Source organism: Mastomys coucha, unplaced genomic scaffold, assembly GCF_008632895.1.
Source record: "Mastomys coucha isolate ucsf_1 unplaced genomic scaffold, UCSF_Mcou_1 pScaffold15, whole genome shotgun sequence".
Lineage (NCBI taxonomy): Eukaryota > Metazoa > Chordata > Mammalia > Rodentia > Muridae > Mastomys > Mastomys coucha.
The window spans coordinates 20,249,321-20,264,252 of record NW_022196897.1 but is presented as its reverse complement, the minus strand read 5'-3'; the positions used below and the strand labels follow the sequence as shown (position 1 = coordinate 20,264,252).

The 14,932-nt window shown below is 53.4% G+C and overlaps 1 protein-coding gene and 1 pseudogene across 18 annotated transcripts in view; both read left to right on the top strand.

Annotated features, from left to right (window-relative positions):
- The first annotated feature begins 1,312 nt into the window (after positions 1-1,312).
- Positions 1,313-1,463, top strand: LOC116092846 (annotated as a pseudogene).
- A 1,709-nt stretch (positions 1,464-3,172) lies between these two features.
- The window catches only part of Dnm1 (dynamin 1), a 45,694-nt gene continuing 33,934 nt past the window's right edge, over positions 3,173-14,932 (top strand). For all 18 annotated transcript variants that reach the window (XR_004118518.1, XR_004118517.1, XR_004118519.1 and 15 more), the window contains exons 1-2: positions 3,173-3,485; positions 14,700-14,773. Coding sequence is in view for 15 of the 18 variants with exons in the window: in XM_031369805.1 (XP_031225665.1) it covers positions 3,325-3,485; positions 14,700-14,773 (235 nt within the window). In the remaining 3 variants the exon portion in view is untranslated. The remainder of the gene's footprint in view (positions 3,486-14,699; positions 14,774-14,932) is intronic.

The following is a 14,932-nucleotide window of genomic DNA, read 5'->3' as shown; positions in this document are numbered from 1 at the left end:
GTAAAGAGTTGACCTTGTGAGGTAAAGACCAGAGTTGGAACCCCCAGAACATGTAAAAAAAAGCCAAGGATGGAGCACTTGTTTGTAATTTCAGTGCAGAGGAAGCAAAAAGAGGAGGATCCTGGGGTAGGTGGTCGGTCAGTCAGCCATACCTTCTAGATGAGTCCTAGGCCAATGAGGGACCCCATCTCAAAAACCAAGATAGATAGCAGCCAAGGACACCATTTGACCTTCTCCTCTAGCCTCTGCCCACACATCCATGCACACATGCACACACTCACACACAAACACAGGAAAATATGTAAACTCTCAGTACAGACGATGTTGTCAGTCACACCAACCCCCACTGGCAGCTTGACTCTGTCACTTCTTGTCTTTGTGACCTTGGACACATTCCTCAGTAGACACTCTGTGCCTCATTCTCCTCATCTGTCCCAGCAAGCTATTAAGTTCTGAGCCAGAGGAATCGCCCAGCACAGCCACTGGCTGGGAGGAATGGCTTAGGGTATATTCTTATTAATAACTGGGCTCCGTGGTGGCCTAACATCTGGAGCTCAGCATAGCATCCTCCCTTCCCAGAGTTCAAAGCAGAGAGCCAAAGCCATGTTGGGAACTCTCATTTGATGGATGTATTGGCCCTCAGAGTGCTCAGTATCTCTGAACTTGGAATCTCTTTGTAGAAGTCCTCTTTCAGCCTCTACAAAACCATGTGGAGAATAGGGGGTCAAAGGGTATGTCAGGTGTGTTTGCTTATGAATTCACACCTGTATGCAATTTCCTCTGCCCACAGCATCACCCTCCTCCATACCCCAACTTTGGTGTGCCCCGTGATATCCTAGAGAACTTGGTTCCTATTACACTCAAGTTGTGACACACGAGGTCTGGAATTCTGACCAACTCCCCACCAGGTCCCAGTAGCTCCAGGATCAAATATTGCAGGGCAGTTAGCACAATCCCATTTTGTAAAGATAAAAGGTAGGCCACAGAATAAACTCTAAGCTGTAATATTGATCCAAAGATGGGAAAATAGCCCGGAGGCTTTCAAGTACTTCTGGAAAGTGTGTGGGGGTTGTTGTTGTTGTTGTTGTTGTTGTTGTTGTTGTTCTGTTTTTTTTTTTTTCGAGACAGGGTTTCTCTGTGTAGCCCTGGCTGTCTTGGAACTCACTCTGTAGATCAGGCTGGCCTCGAACTCAGAAATCTGCCTGCCTCTGCCTCCCAAGTGTTTGGATTAAAGGCATGTGCCACCACTGCCCGGCGGAAAGTGTGTTTTTAACAGTAAGTTTGACCATTGTGTTTAAGGGGGAAAATCATAATACTTAGCTGGCAGGAGAGATGTCATGAACAAAAATGTGGTTTTCCCAGGTTGTAGCTCATCCATTGTGTGCTGACCCTATGAGATCTCCAAATGTGGGGAAACTCAACTGCATGATTTGTGGTAGTGGAGGACTATACACTTTCCCCTGGGAAGAAAAGAAAAGGCAGAAAGAATAAGAAAAAAATAACAAAAGCCCAGTTGCAATGGTCCAGGCAGATATCTTCAAACTGTATGCCCAACCTAAATTGATGGTGCTGGTCATCTTGGCTCACATCCCTATCCTCTCTAGGTTGGCTAAGAATAGCTGCTCTGAGCCAGACAGAGGTGGAGCATAATCCCAGCACTTGGGAGGCAGAGGCAGGCGCTCTGGATAAGGGGTACTGGGGCTGGTGTTTCAGCTGCCTGAATTTCTGATGTGGTTGGCATGGTTGTTAATGAAGGTCAGTGCGCACTGGGCCCTACACAGACACTCTATTTTGTCATTGTGCCAACCCTACAGATTAAATAGCTAAGACGCAGAAATGACACAGAGGTAAGGTCCAGGTGGTTCTCCCCTAACTGAAAAGTCCCTTCTCACTGGGCTCATGGTCCACTTCTAGTCTCTGCTCCAGCATTACCATCCTATATAGGTTAACAACATAAGCCCTGCCCCAGCCCTGCTACCCGCTCATCACCACCGGACAAAGTCATATTTATTGGCTTAGTTGCATATAGCCCCTCCCTTTCCCACTTGACTTTGAGCCTCTTGTAGGTAAGGATACTTCTCACTGCCTTGTCTCTGGGGTCTAGCGTGTGTTTGCCTGCTCAGGAACCACACATTCAGAGGGTGGGAAAAAAAGTGCCTAGGGCACTTCCCTAGTCTCAGAACATAGAAGTGACCCAACGACCCTCCTGTTCTTGGCTTCTTTGTCGGGAGTCCTAACTAGGTCCTTCTTGATGCAAAGGTGGGTAGATGAGCCTGGTACCCAACGATCTGTCTGTGTGAAAAGGGCAGGCAAGAATGGCTGCAAGAGCCCTTGGTTTGAATCGCACTATTTGCCACTCTCTGGGCCTAGCTCTCATCCTCTTGGAGCCCTAGAGTTTGAGACAAGTCTCCTAGGCAGGACTTCCTAGAGATCAGAACCTTTGCACTTCCCGTCCACTCCACCAGGGTGTTTTCCCCCTATCTGTGTCTCTGGGCCCCTTCTTATCATCTACGTTTCCTTTCAAAGGTCACTTCTTTGGAGAACCTTTGACTCTTTCCGGCCAATGTGGCTTTCCAACACCTGTTGATTTCCTCCGTTTCTTCTAATACAAAGGATCTTCTGTGTCCTGTCATCCCACCACCTGTAAGAGCTCTCTGAGTGTAACGTCCCTAGCTGTTCTGCGTAGTGTTGTGTCTGTAAGCTTAGGAAGGGGCCTAGCTTATCCTGGGTTCCTAGAAATTCATTGAATTAATGGTTTTTCTTTCTTCCTCCTAGAACCAGAAACATCGAGGCCCCAGGATAGGAAGGAATATAGGGCAGATTTTTGATTAGTGTCAGAACCTAGACTAGAAAGGCTAAGTGGACTAGGGCTGACTTTGGTCACCTGACTGCAGCTTGACGGTGCCAGATCTTCCCTCTAAGGCCTCAGTTTCTCCACTGGAAATAACTGCTGAAATGAAGTAATCATGACCCTCCACATACTAGCCCATTTCTAGAGTTAGCACCCCTAGCCATCACCAAAAATATTATCTTCGGTGCAGCATCTGTACCCCAGAAACATAGGTAAGTCTCCCCAAAAGCCGCAGAAGGAGAAAACCACAACCCCCATGGCGCCCCGCGCTGCGTCTGCGCATAGTGACCAATCCGCGAATCCCCACGCGCCATCTAGCGGTGGACTGGAGAAGCGCTCCGCTCTGGTCCCCGAGGGGCGGGGGACCCGCGGCGCACGCAGTCGGGATATTCGGCTGCAGCCGCGAAGCCGGGGGCCAAGAGCCGGAGCAGGAGCGGCGGCCGGGATCGCAGCCCGCCGGGCCCGCCGCAACCATGGGCAACCGCGGCATGGAAGACCTCATCCCGCTGGTTAACCGGTTACAGGACGCCTTCTCCGCCATCGGCCAAAACGCGGACCTCGACCTGCCGCAGATCGCCGTGGTAGGCGGCCAGAGCGCCGGCAAGAGCTCGGTGCTGGAGAATTTCGTGGGCAGGTAGGAGCGGCGCGGACACCCGCGTCTCGGTGCCCGGGGTCCCCGCCCCGGGCTCCGACGGTTTAGGCGCTGCTCTTGTGGACCGAGCGCCCCCGCCCCCCGCTTGAGCCCTGGGGTCCGCAGCGCCCCCGCCAGCCCGCGGATATCAGTGGAGTCCCCCACTCACGTCCCCTCCTTCACCACATAGTCTGTAGGAGACCCCGGCAGAGGGCTGTCCTTGATCGCCAATACTCTCACTAAGGGGGCCCGCATTACTCAGCGCCTCGCTGGAAGCTGACAGCACCCGGAACCTTCCTGGTATCCTTGAACCCGCTCTGCCCCCATGGGAATTCCTGGTCGTGACAGGAGACAGCCCCCTCCCCCAGTCTCTAGAAAAGGACACAGCCCCATAGACATCGGGGACCAGGCATTCCCCCCACACACACATACGCGCGCGCACACGCGGACACACACACACACACACACACACACACACACACACACACCTCTGCGGCTCCCGCCGCCATCCGTGCGCAGAGCGGCGGAGGGGGAGGCGCGGGCTGCGGTGCGAGGAAAGGAAAGGGGGGCGGGGGGGGAACGGCCTGTGAGCCTCTACAGAGCAGCCCGCCCCTGGCTTCGCCGCCCCCTTGGGAAGGGGCCGCTTGTCAGCGTCCTCCTCCCCTAGCCTGGCAGAAGGGTTGTGATGGAGAGAAAAGGCGGCAGAGGGCAGAGATGACTAAGTCCAGGAGGCAGGATGGCGGGGAGGGGGGTGGTGAGCCATTGCAGAACCTAATCCTTCTCTGGCCTCTGATCCCACAAGGCTCTGGGAAGGCCAGGTGGCAGAGTGGAAGTGGAGCCTTAGAGACAAAGGGTCTTGGACTTAAGGGGGCAACCAGGGTCGTGATTCCCCCCGCCCCCAGACTCCCTTGGTGGCATTTCTGGTTCTTAGAAAGAGCAGATCATTCTATGAGCTCAGGTGCAGGCTGGGAAGGGGGCTGCCAGGACCGGAGAGGAGGCAGGAGGGTTAACCTTGACCCCTCACCGGCAGGCTGCAAGCTCTCATCTTTCTAGAAAGTCTTGCTTTCTTGCAATGACCTTCATGGCTAAGGAGATGACAGGCATGAGGGAGAGGGAAGCAGCGGCCCCTCCTTCTAGAGGAACAAGCATTCTGTGGGGTGACAGCCAGGTCTAAGCCAGGTGCTGCTGGGAAACCTTGGGCAAGTCACTTGCCTAGATCAAACCTCAGTGTAGTATGGACAGACTGGAGGGTTGATGCCACCACTTACATGTCCTGGAAAGCCACTGCAAACCCACCCCGGGTGGGGGTGGGGGGAGAGGAGGACCATGTAATCGTGAGATGTAGACCTGCCACAGTGGAAGTGGCTCTGTCTGTCTTGTCAGCAGAGAAGAGCAGCTGTCTCTGGATCATGTGACCCCAGAGCTGCAGATACAGGCAAGAAACCATCGAGATGAACCCCTTCTCAGGGGGTCAGAGCTGTTGGGGATGGAGGAATGTACAGCGCCCTGAAGACAGTCTATAAACCACAGTCCCATCTCTCATCCTGAGCATTTGCTGCACTGTTCTAAGCCAGATTGTGTGCTCTAGTCAGGGGGTGAAAACTGGAGCCCCTCCCTGCCTTGCTGTGGCCCCTGTGAAGCAGACACAGTCGTGTCCACCCTGTAGATGGACAACTGAAATTAGATGCTCTTCTCAAGGTCACATATTCCCAAAGGATGATACCTGTCAGACTCCATCTTGATCCCCCATTGGTCGTGGGGACTGACTGGAGTGTAGACATCTGGGTTCCCATCTGTAGGATGGGGACCCCTGGAAGCTTACCTGGACCTCCCAAACCAGTACAAAAGCCATTCACTAAACCCATGGAAGAGAGTCATTGAGACGCTTTGAGAGTCTGTGAGTCCAGGGACTTGTACGTGATGTCTTGCCCAGTGCAGTGTCAAGCCCAGACCATAGCAGTTGACCTGTCTAGAGGCCCACTGTTCCAGCCAGGAGGATGTGAAAGAGTAACCTGATGCAAGTCTGGGACAGAGGGAGAGGACTGCTCCCGGATCAGAGGAGCAAAGGGGAAGCAGCGTTGACCCTTAAAAGCTAGTGAAGAAGCCACAAAATGAGCATCAACATTGAGGCTAGGGGCGGGGTCAGGTCAGCCAGCCCCACCCATGCCCTCACAGACTCCCAACCTTTCTGCCTAGCTCTGGGTCCATGGTAACAACAGCTCTTTCTCCTGGGGCTTTCAGAGCACCAAACCCCCATGGAGAGGAAGTGGGAAACTCCCTAGAGGAAACAAGCTAATCCAGGCCAGGGAAGCTCCCGGGCATCAGCTCTGCAAATGGAGGTGACCCAGCAGCTGTCCAGGAGCCTGCTAGGTCTTGTTGGAGTCTATGCTGTTCAGTTCCCTTCCCTTTACAGAAGGGGGAAACTGAGGCCAGTTCATTCAGTCATTTAGCAGTCATTCTTGGAGGGTCCACAGCGGTCACACTAGAGAGTCTTTGGTGAAGCTATGCATTCCAGAGAGAGAAACTGAGGCACCTGGAAGCTGTGGTCTGTCTCCCAGAAACTGGGCTGCTTTTCACACGGAGGGCTCAGAAGGTCTTAGAGGAAGGTCTCACCTAGGACCAAGCAAGGCCAAGCTATGTGAGAAGCTGGGAGAAAACAATCCCAGGCCAGGTAACAGCAAGTGCAAAGGGCCTGGGGCAGGAAAGAATATTTTGAGATACAAGCAGGCACCACTATGTTTAGGCAGGAACAATGGGACAGGCATAGACATGGCCTCCATCTGTGAGCCCTCAGGCCATGGTAAGGGATTGGGTTTGTTTTCAAGATCCTTGGAGTAGGAGGGTGACTTGAGATGCTTGTGACAAATGTGAGACAGGAAGGAGGCAAGAGCCAGGTCTAAGGAGCTCCTTCAGGGGTGTCCGAGAATGTGGGCTTAGATCAGTGTGGGGCCAGGTCCCACTGACTGATAGACAGAAGAGGGAATGAGACGGGCTGAGCAGGGATCAAGGTGGCTTCAGGGTCAGGGGTGATGGCATCATTCGATCAGGAGACCCTGGGGAACTAACCTTAGGGGCCTGTGGAGTGTGTGCATAGGTTGAAGGCAGTGGGGATTCAGTCTTGAGCATATTAAGCTAAAGATGCCCTAGACAGCTCGTGGTGGTGGTGGGGAGCTAGGGGAGGGCTACAGGAGATATATATTTGGAAGCTGTTGGTGTAGACATGGGATTTAGTCCCGTGAGAACGGATGAGATCATACAGCATAGTGCAGCTGGAGAAGTGTCTGTGGACCCCAAGACTCTCTAGCATCTCCTGAACAGATGCCTGGTGCCCTCAGTGCTATCTCTGTGCTCCACTCTGGGGCCACCTACATGCCTTCTCTCCTGGCATTCCTCCAGGGTAGCAGGGCAGGTAAGCACTTACTTTTTGCCCCGAGCCAGGGGCTGGGGTAGAAATGATGGGTACGAACCCTTGAGTTTTTCTCTATGCCTGGCTATCTACTTTTTTCACATCTGTAAAATGGGTATAGTAAGGGCATGCCCCCCCCCCATGAGACTTTGTTGAGGGTTGAGAAAATGCAGATGTAGCAGGGAATGTGTTTTCTCCATCCAGGTGGGGCAGGGGTGATAAGCAAGGTCGATGGGTGCTTCCCACTCCACAGGTTTGCCTCCATTGTCCTTCTCTGCATTGGGCATCAGTTTCCTGTGGGAAACTGCCCACCCTCATTGTTAAGTCCATATTCTTTCTGATCACTAGTGAGCCCATTTCTCAGAGTTGGAACTGAGGCTGAAGAGATTGAGGGGATATAGCAGACATCGGAGACAAGGGGTCCCTCGCCTGGGATGGGCAAAGAGAAGAGACGTGTCCTGGGCTCGCCCTGAGGAAGTGATGTTAAGGCTGACCTAGATTTTAGACTAGGTAGGACAGAGAAGCTGGAGGAAGAAGGAGCCATGCAGGTATGGGAGAACTGGTCTGAGGGGCAGTCAACAACCCCACCTCCATGGGCCCCTCAGAGCATTTGCTGCCTCTGGCCATGCCTGGGTCTTCAGATGGGGCTGGCCTCAGCCAGAGTATATCTCCCTCCATCCCCACCGGCCATCCTGGTGGCCCAGGGAGCTAAGGATGAAAGGTGACCCCCGCAGGCAGACGACATTTGATCCAGGCGCCAGGAGAGTAGAGTTTCCTGGGCTTGGTTGGGGTCAGAGGGTGGGAACCCTGGCTCCTCCGGGAGTCTCTATGAAGGACATCGGTGCAGGAAGCCAGGTGTGGGCACAGCGTTGTCAGGCGTGGGTGGGAACAAGCCAGGGGCCCACGTACCACATGTCTAAGGATTGCTGTTGTAAATCAGGACGAGTTGCTGCTGAAGGCAGTACAGTCTGCCCTTGGCAAACCCACCTCGAGTGGGGACAGATGGCCCCCCTCTCAGGCCGCCCTGTCCCATCTCAGCCCATCTTGCACCACAGAGCCCTCCCATGGTCACAGGTAAATGCCCTATCATATTACCTATGGCTACAGAAAGGACCTCTCTCTTGGCAAACCCTAAAATGGGGGCCATTTTCCCTTGGACCCTGGAGGCCTTTATCCACAGGCATAATGAAGCTCAAGATTGGGTCGGGGGGACCCTGTTTCCCATGCATAAGGACAGCACTGGTTACTGTCTTTTTGGCCTCAAAAACCAGTGGCAGGGAAAGTAATCTATCATTTCAGGCTTTCAGAATAGCTCAGAGAAGGTAGTGGTCCTACTTGAAGTCACACAGCAACTGAATCAAAGACAGGAGAACCACCAGGTCTCCTGCATCCAGGCCAGACGTTCCTACATGCCGGTTCACACTCCACACCCGCCCATTTGTACAGCCCTGGCTCTGTCTTCCCTTTGGGTGTCTCTGTGACTCTCATTCCTTCCGAGATACAAGTCTGAGGACCAAGCAAGCTTAGGAGAAGAGCTATCTAGAAGCTTGGGATTTCTATAGGCAATGGCCTATTAGTCTTGAACAGTGCTTATGGCATATTCCTAAGTGGTAGATGCCCAGTGCCCTGGACAGAGACCCCAGGACAAGCCTCCTCAGCCAGCACATTCAGCGTTGGGTCCCCAAGCCCCACAAAACCAGCCACCATAGCAGCCACCTCTGACCCTGGTCTAGTCGAGCCTACCATCAGGGGGGTCTGTAACCTTCACCTCTGTCCAGTCTCCTCTGTCTTAAATCTTCCTTGGACCCTGTCCTCTCAAAACTGAGCCTCAAATCTCCAGTTGAGCCCTGCTGGCCTGATCACCTTCAGCCAGCACGTGCTGGCCACCTGACAGCTGGCAGCTTGTGGAGGAAATGGGTTGGGGTCTCTCTGACACAGTTGCTCTGCTCTTGTTTCACCTCACTGGCTCTGACCTCCAAGTCTCATCCGCCAGCACCTCCTCTGGATGCCCTCCCCGATGCCCTGTCTCCTTGGGCTGGCCCTGTTCCATGTGCAGGGTGAGGCTGTTTCCCCTTAAAGCATAGAAAGGAGGCTGAGAGCACCTGGAGAGAGCATCTCTGGGCTCTTCACCTGGGCTCAGTGCCCTGTGCTTAGAGGGGCACGGAGGCTATAACCAGGTGGCAATAGGTGAGTGCGCTCTCACCTGATTGAGACCCCAGGACTCTGTCGGAGCACAGAGCCAGGCCAACACTGGCTTTTGAGCGCCCCCAGTGGGCAGCCTGGGTTAGGTCTTCCACAGCTGGGCTCTCGAACAGAGCTGCTGTGCTGAGTCCCATTTCACTGATGGGCAAACTGAGGCTCTGAGCAGGGACACTCTCCTGGGAGTAAAACTGGAGATTTCTCCTCAAGCTGCCAGGACAGGAAAACACCAATCTCAAGGCATCTGTACCAGATGTCTTGGGAGATGTCTCTGATCTGGTGGCTTGTAGGAGCCTGAGGGTCATGTGACTTCTGTCCTCAGAGCCTCCACTTTCCCCTTGGGAGATGGAGAAACTGATGACACTGACCTTAGCCACCCGTAAGAGCAGTCAGTCCGGATGATAGATTTCTTTCTTTCTTTCTTTCTTTCTGGTGTGTGTGTGTGTGTGTGTGTGTGTGTGTGTGTGTGTGTAGACAGAGTTTCTCTGTGTAGCCCTGACTGTCCTGGACTCACTCTGCAGACCAAGCTGGCCTCAAACTCCCAGAGATCCACCTACCTGCCTTTGCTTCCCGAGGGCTGGGATCAAAGGCATGCACCGCCACACCTGGCCAAGATGGTGTTATTGCTGTGTGATGTATGTCTAAGACCCACCCATTTCAAGCCCCAGGTCAGTGGGTTTGGGTGCCTTTACAGAGTCCTGCACCCATCATTATAAACTAATTTTAGACATTTCCATCACCCCAAAGAGAATCTCAGAATGCTGCAGATTTCAGAGCTCTGGCAGAGCCTGGCCAACTGTCAGCAGCCACACCAGTGAATTGTACAATGGCTGGCTGGGGCGAGGACCACAGTGGGTTTACTTTATAAAACAGTTTATGTATCTCTTGAATCTTTCCTCAAATGGAGGGGAGGAGAAACTTTTTTTTTTTTTTTTGAGACAGAAATTTTCTGTATATCCCTTGCTATCCTGGAACTCACACAGTAGATCCTGCTGGCCTTAAATACCCAGCGATCCACCTGCCTCTGCCTTCTCCAGTGCTACCGGGCTAAAAATCTTAATTTTTTAATTAAGTGGGAAAGGAGAACCTATTTCCATTTTGAAAATTATACTTTCTTCAAGAGATGGAAGAAAGGGAAGATGGGAGGGAGGGAGGGAGGGAGGGAGGGAGGGAGGGAGGGAGGGAGGGAGCTTCAATGGATGGACAAAGGAAAGGGGGGCTAGAAAGGCTGAGCTTTGCTGTCAGGGGGTCCCACCCATCACCAACTTACACCATGACCTTGTACAATTTTTTTCTTGTGACCCAGTGTCTCCTGCTTTCCAGTGAGCAATAAATGGTCACTGGGAGAAGTCCTCACCCAGCCTCAATTCGCTCAGCTCAGCAGGGTGTCCAAGTGCCTGCCTCTGGCCACTCAGCATAGGTGCATAGGCTACGGAGGCAGGTCTCTCCATTAGCACATGAAGGGAGGCCAAGGCTAGACCCCTGAAAGGTCAAACTTCAGGTTAGTATTTACAAGCTGTTGCACTGCGGGCTGCCTCAGGCCTCCTGGGTCTCCTGGGGCCCAGGGAACAGAGAAGGACTTGTTGCCTGAGGCAGCCTCACCTACTCCTACTGTGTTTCTTGGCTGACATTCCAGATCAATGTTTCAGAGGCCACCTCAGAAGTCCACCAGCTCTGCCTGGCACTTTCAGGAGCTCCGTTTGTCCTTGAAATCCCTCTTGCTCTTCCAAACCACCCTTCCTCTCCTGCCCAGGCTGGAAACCCACCTTCTACCTCCCTCCCTGGCTGATGGGCCATGTACTGTACCGGCTGTGGCTCGTCCAATACTTAACCCCAATAAGTCCCAGAGCCATCCATTGCACTGGTGTGTAAAAAGGCACAAAGAGGGACGATCACTCATCCACAGCCCCAAAGCGGGAGCTCCGACAGTGCCAGACCCGTCTGCCGTTGGAGCCCAAGAAACAGAAGACAGGAGAATGGTCCCCTGTCCAAATAGACGAAGTTATTTCTTGTCATCCTTTGCTCCCAAGCCGGGTCAGGAAATCAGGACCCTCTGGCCCCCAAGCCTCAGGCGCTGGAGGAGGAGTGGGGGAGTCACTTTGGCGCATGGCTGTGGTTTTTCTTGCCTCTGTGGGTAGGGGATGACAGTGCCGATTTTGTGAGGGGGTAGGTGGTGCTGGAGGTCCTGAGAGGCGTCTGTTTGGTCCCTTCTGTGCCTCAGGTTTGAAGGTGTCTCTGCAGATGGCAAGGCAAGGCCTCCCTGTGAAACGACCATCTGCTCAAAATGAGTGGGAGAGCTGGCAGGCCTCCAGCTGCCCTCTCATGCTGGGCTCAGCCCTGGTGCTACGGAGCCTGTGCTTTCCCTAGACACCTGCTCCGCTGTCCCCTAGGCCTAAACAGGAGATTCCATGGTGGCTCTGACTGGAGGTCGGGTCAAAGATGCTGGCTTTTCACAGAGAGCCACAGTGTCCAGGTATCAGGAAAGCTACAAAGCAGTTTCTTCTAGTGTCTCTGGAGGACCTACTATGTGTTGGGTTGTCTGCTCATGGGGGTGCTACTGGTCCTGTCTGTCAACATGTGAGGCTTCCTGGGTCCTGTTCTTGCTCAGCCACTCTCCATTGTTGTGTGTCCTCATCCATCCTTACACTCTCTGGGCTTCAGTTCCACCTTCAGGACAGTGATAGGGGAGTGGGGTGCCCTCTCTTCTGCTGTTTTCCTTGCTTTCATCTTGCCTTTCATGGCCTCTCAGTCAGGATCCAGTACCCAGAAGAGGTGAGGCAGAGGTCTCTGCGGGGGGGTTCAGATTTCTTGCTGAAGTTTAGGGGTCCCCCTAGAGGAGGCTGAAAATGAGGGATCCTTCTTGGTAGCAACCCCTGAGGTCTTCATATCCTGGGCATGGGCTCAATGTCTCTGCTGAGAGGTCCCACAAACCCTTTAACAATCATGTCTGATGTTCTGCCACAGCTGAGCACACACTCAGAATGAAGGAATGAGTCCAAAGGCACCAGGCAAGGGAAGGGCAGAGGTGGGATTTGAACCCAAGGCCCATGCCTGGCACTGCCTCTTAACCTCTAAGGCAAGCAGGCTGTAGTGAAAGAAAACATGACAGTCATACAGGATCTTGTTGATTAGTGTAGCCTATCCTTGGAGACTTGAATCTAGCACACTGAGGAGCCAGCACTTGTAACAGGCAGCCTCATGAATTCTGACTCAGGCTGAGTAGGCCTCACTTAGAGAGCCTGGGCTCCTGACATCACCCTGGGCCTCTGAGAGCTTGGTCTTGGCCAGTGCTGCTTATAGGCTCCAGCTCTGAGGTAGCAGTGACTTGGGCCAGACCCTAAGCAGCCATCAAAGGTCTCAGGCAGGGGATTGGGATCCCTCTACTCTCCCAGGCTCTCCAGAGCCCTAACACCCTCAGGCATCTAGGGCTGGGTGGGCACATCGGCTCCCAGGGAGGCCTCTCAAGGAATAACTTCAGGGAAGTCCACATCTCTGCCTGGGGAGGGCTCTCTATGGGGAACCCCCTCCTTCCCAGCCCCTCCTGCAGTTTCCACAGCAACCACTGTTGCCATGGCTTTGCTTGGCAAGCAGCTGGTGAGGAAGAGGGTGGACCCGAGGCCCATACACCCACCAAAGCCACTGACAAAACAAATGTGCTACCTCCACAATCCTGGAGACCTCCCAAACTGAGGGGTGGCCCTCCCCCAAAGAGTCACCGAGGAAAGGCTGGGTGATGAGGCAGGAAGTCCCTTCTACTGGGACTCCCTCCCTCCTGGCCTGCCCTACCAGCTCTGTCCTACCACAGGCTACACTGTTTACTTTCTGCCTCCACCACACTCTGAGCGCCTTGGGTGGGGAGCTGGTGACTCATCGCTCATCCTCAGGGCCCAGCACAGGGCCTGGCACAGATCAGAGTCAATTCAATTATATAAAAAGCTAAATCTGGCTCTTTGGATATAAGGGGTGGCATAGTGGGACGGAGGACATTTCTAGCCTCTGGGGTCCAACAGCCACTTGAGTTTGAATGTCAGACCTGGGGCTGGAGTATACAGATACAGTTCAATGGCAGAGTACTTAACTAGAATGTGGGAGAGTCTGGGTTTGAAGTCCAGCACCTAAAAACACACAAAACAACAACAAAATCCAAACTAATAAGACGGGTAAAAGACTAAGCTCACGACTCTGCTGTGTTACCTTGAGTGAGTCGCTTCCCCTCTCTGAACCTCAGTTGCTTCATCCATAAAGTGAGACTCTCTATAAGAGTCTCATTTGATGACTTGGGGATTCCCTTAGAATGTATTAAATCCTGCATGAATACTGAGCCCTGGCTGGCACAGTATTCAGTAGTAGGCGGAAAGTACCAGCCTTGTCTGCTTGCGCATTATTAGTATGGCAAGAAGAAAATGCATTTGCCTGATACCTAGAAAGGATTAGTGCATGCCATCTTTCCCTCACCTTCCCCAAGTCAGTGGCTCATGGACCCCCAGCAGTCTCTGCCTTTCTAGAGGTGGCACAGGAGAGGGCCTCAAGAGGGGGCCTTGAAACTGAGGCTCCTGGGCCTATCCTATCTGTTCTCCTTGGACCCTTTACCCCTGAGCTCTGGGTTCATCAGGAGGTGTTGTGAGACTCCATCAGCTCTGGGCTGAGTCTGAGTATCTGATGCCCTCAGGGTCCCCCTGGGTCTCAGTCTGATCCTCAGGCTCTGCTCTGATGCCCTCGGGGTCCCCGTGGGTCTCTTCCGGGGGTGACTGGCTGGATCAGTGAGATCCTTCAGGCTCTGCTCTGCTTCCCCATCTCCTGGGTTCTGAGGGATCCCGTGACTGCTAATTCTGCCAGCCTGATTCCTGGAGAGGCCTCCACCCTCCAGCCAGCCTGTGGAAGTCATGGGTGGGGGGAATTGAGAATAGCTGACAGACAGAGACTCGTCCAAAAGTTGACATCAGCAGGAGCAAATGTTGGGTATGGCCTGTCAGGCCTCAGGGGCTCTTACAGATTGAGCCCAGGCTCTCCTCTGTGATGTCATGCCAATGGAAGATCCCTGAGGCTGTCTCTTCATCTGTAAAGTGGGGACAGTAACTGTGTCCTCCTCTCAGGGCTACTTTCTGGAGCCCATGAGTTGCTGCCCACAAAGCAGCTGGCATGCAGTTGGTACCAAAGAAGGCTGAGTTCTGTTCTTCGCCTCCTCCGGGCTGCGTCTGCGTCCTTCACCTCTAGACAGATGGGGCCTGGGGAAGAGGACCGGAACCATTACCTGCTCAGAGGGATAGGGAGGAGGCAGTTCTGCTCTATGTTTGCTGAGATCTAACTGGCCATCAGTTACTTGGGCTATCCTGTGCTACATTCTCTCCTGGGCAGAATAATAGTGGCTGGGATGGGGGCAGGGACTTTCTCTTGGCTCAGAACTAACATGGTATATATTTGAGGGGCATCTGGGGAGTTGCTTGTCTAGCCTCTTGGCAACCTGATGTGATGACTCAGGGGAGCCCTCCCTTAGTGACTTAATGTTCTCAGTAAGGTGCTGTGGGACCTGGTCTTTGAGACAGGTACTCCCAGAGTGGAAAGGCAGCTGCCTTCAAATCTTGACCCTCTTCTGACCCCCAAACTCATTGCAGGGACTTCTTGCCCCGAGGATCTGGCATCGTCACCCGGCGTCCCCTGGTCCTACAACTGGTTAATTCTACCACAGGTTCGTGTCCTCCATCAGCAGCCAGGTGTGGTCCCTCCCCAAGGTGAAGTCCAGCCTAGCTACTAAAGTTGTTTTCGGAGTAGGCAAAGTCACCCTCCCCTCCTTGGTCCTTGATCTCAGTCTAGACAGTGGGTATAAAACTGTAAAATGGGCTGGGTG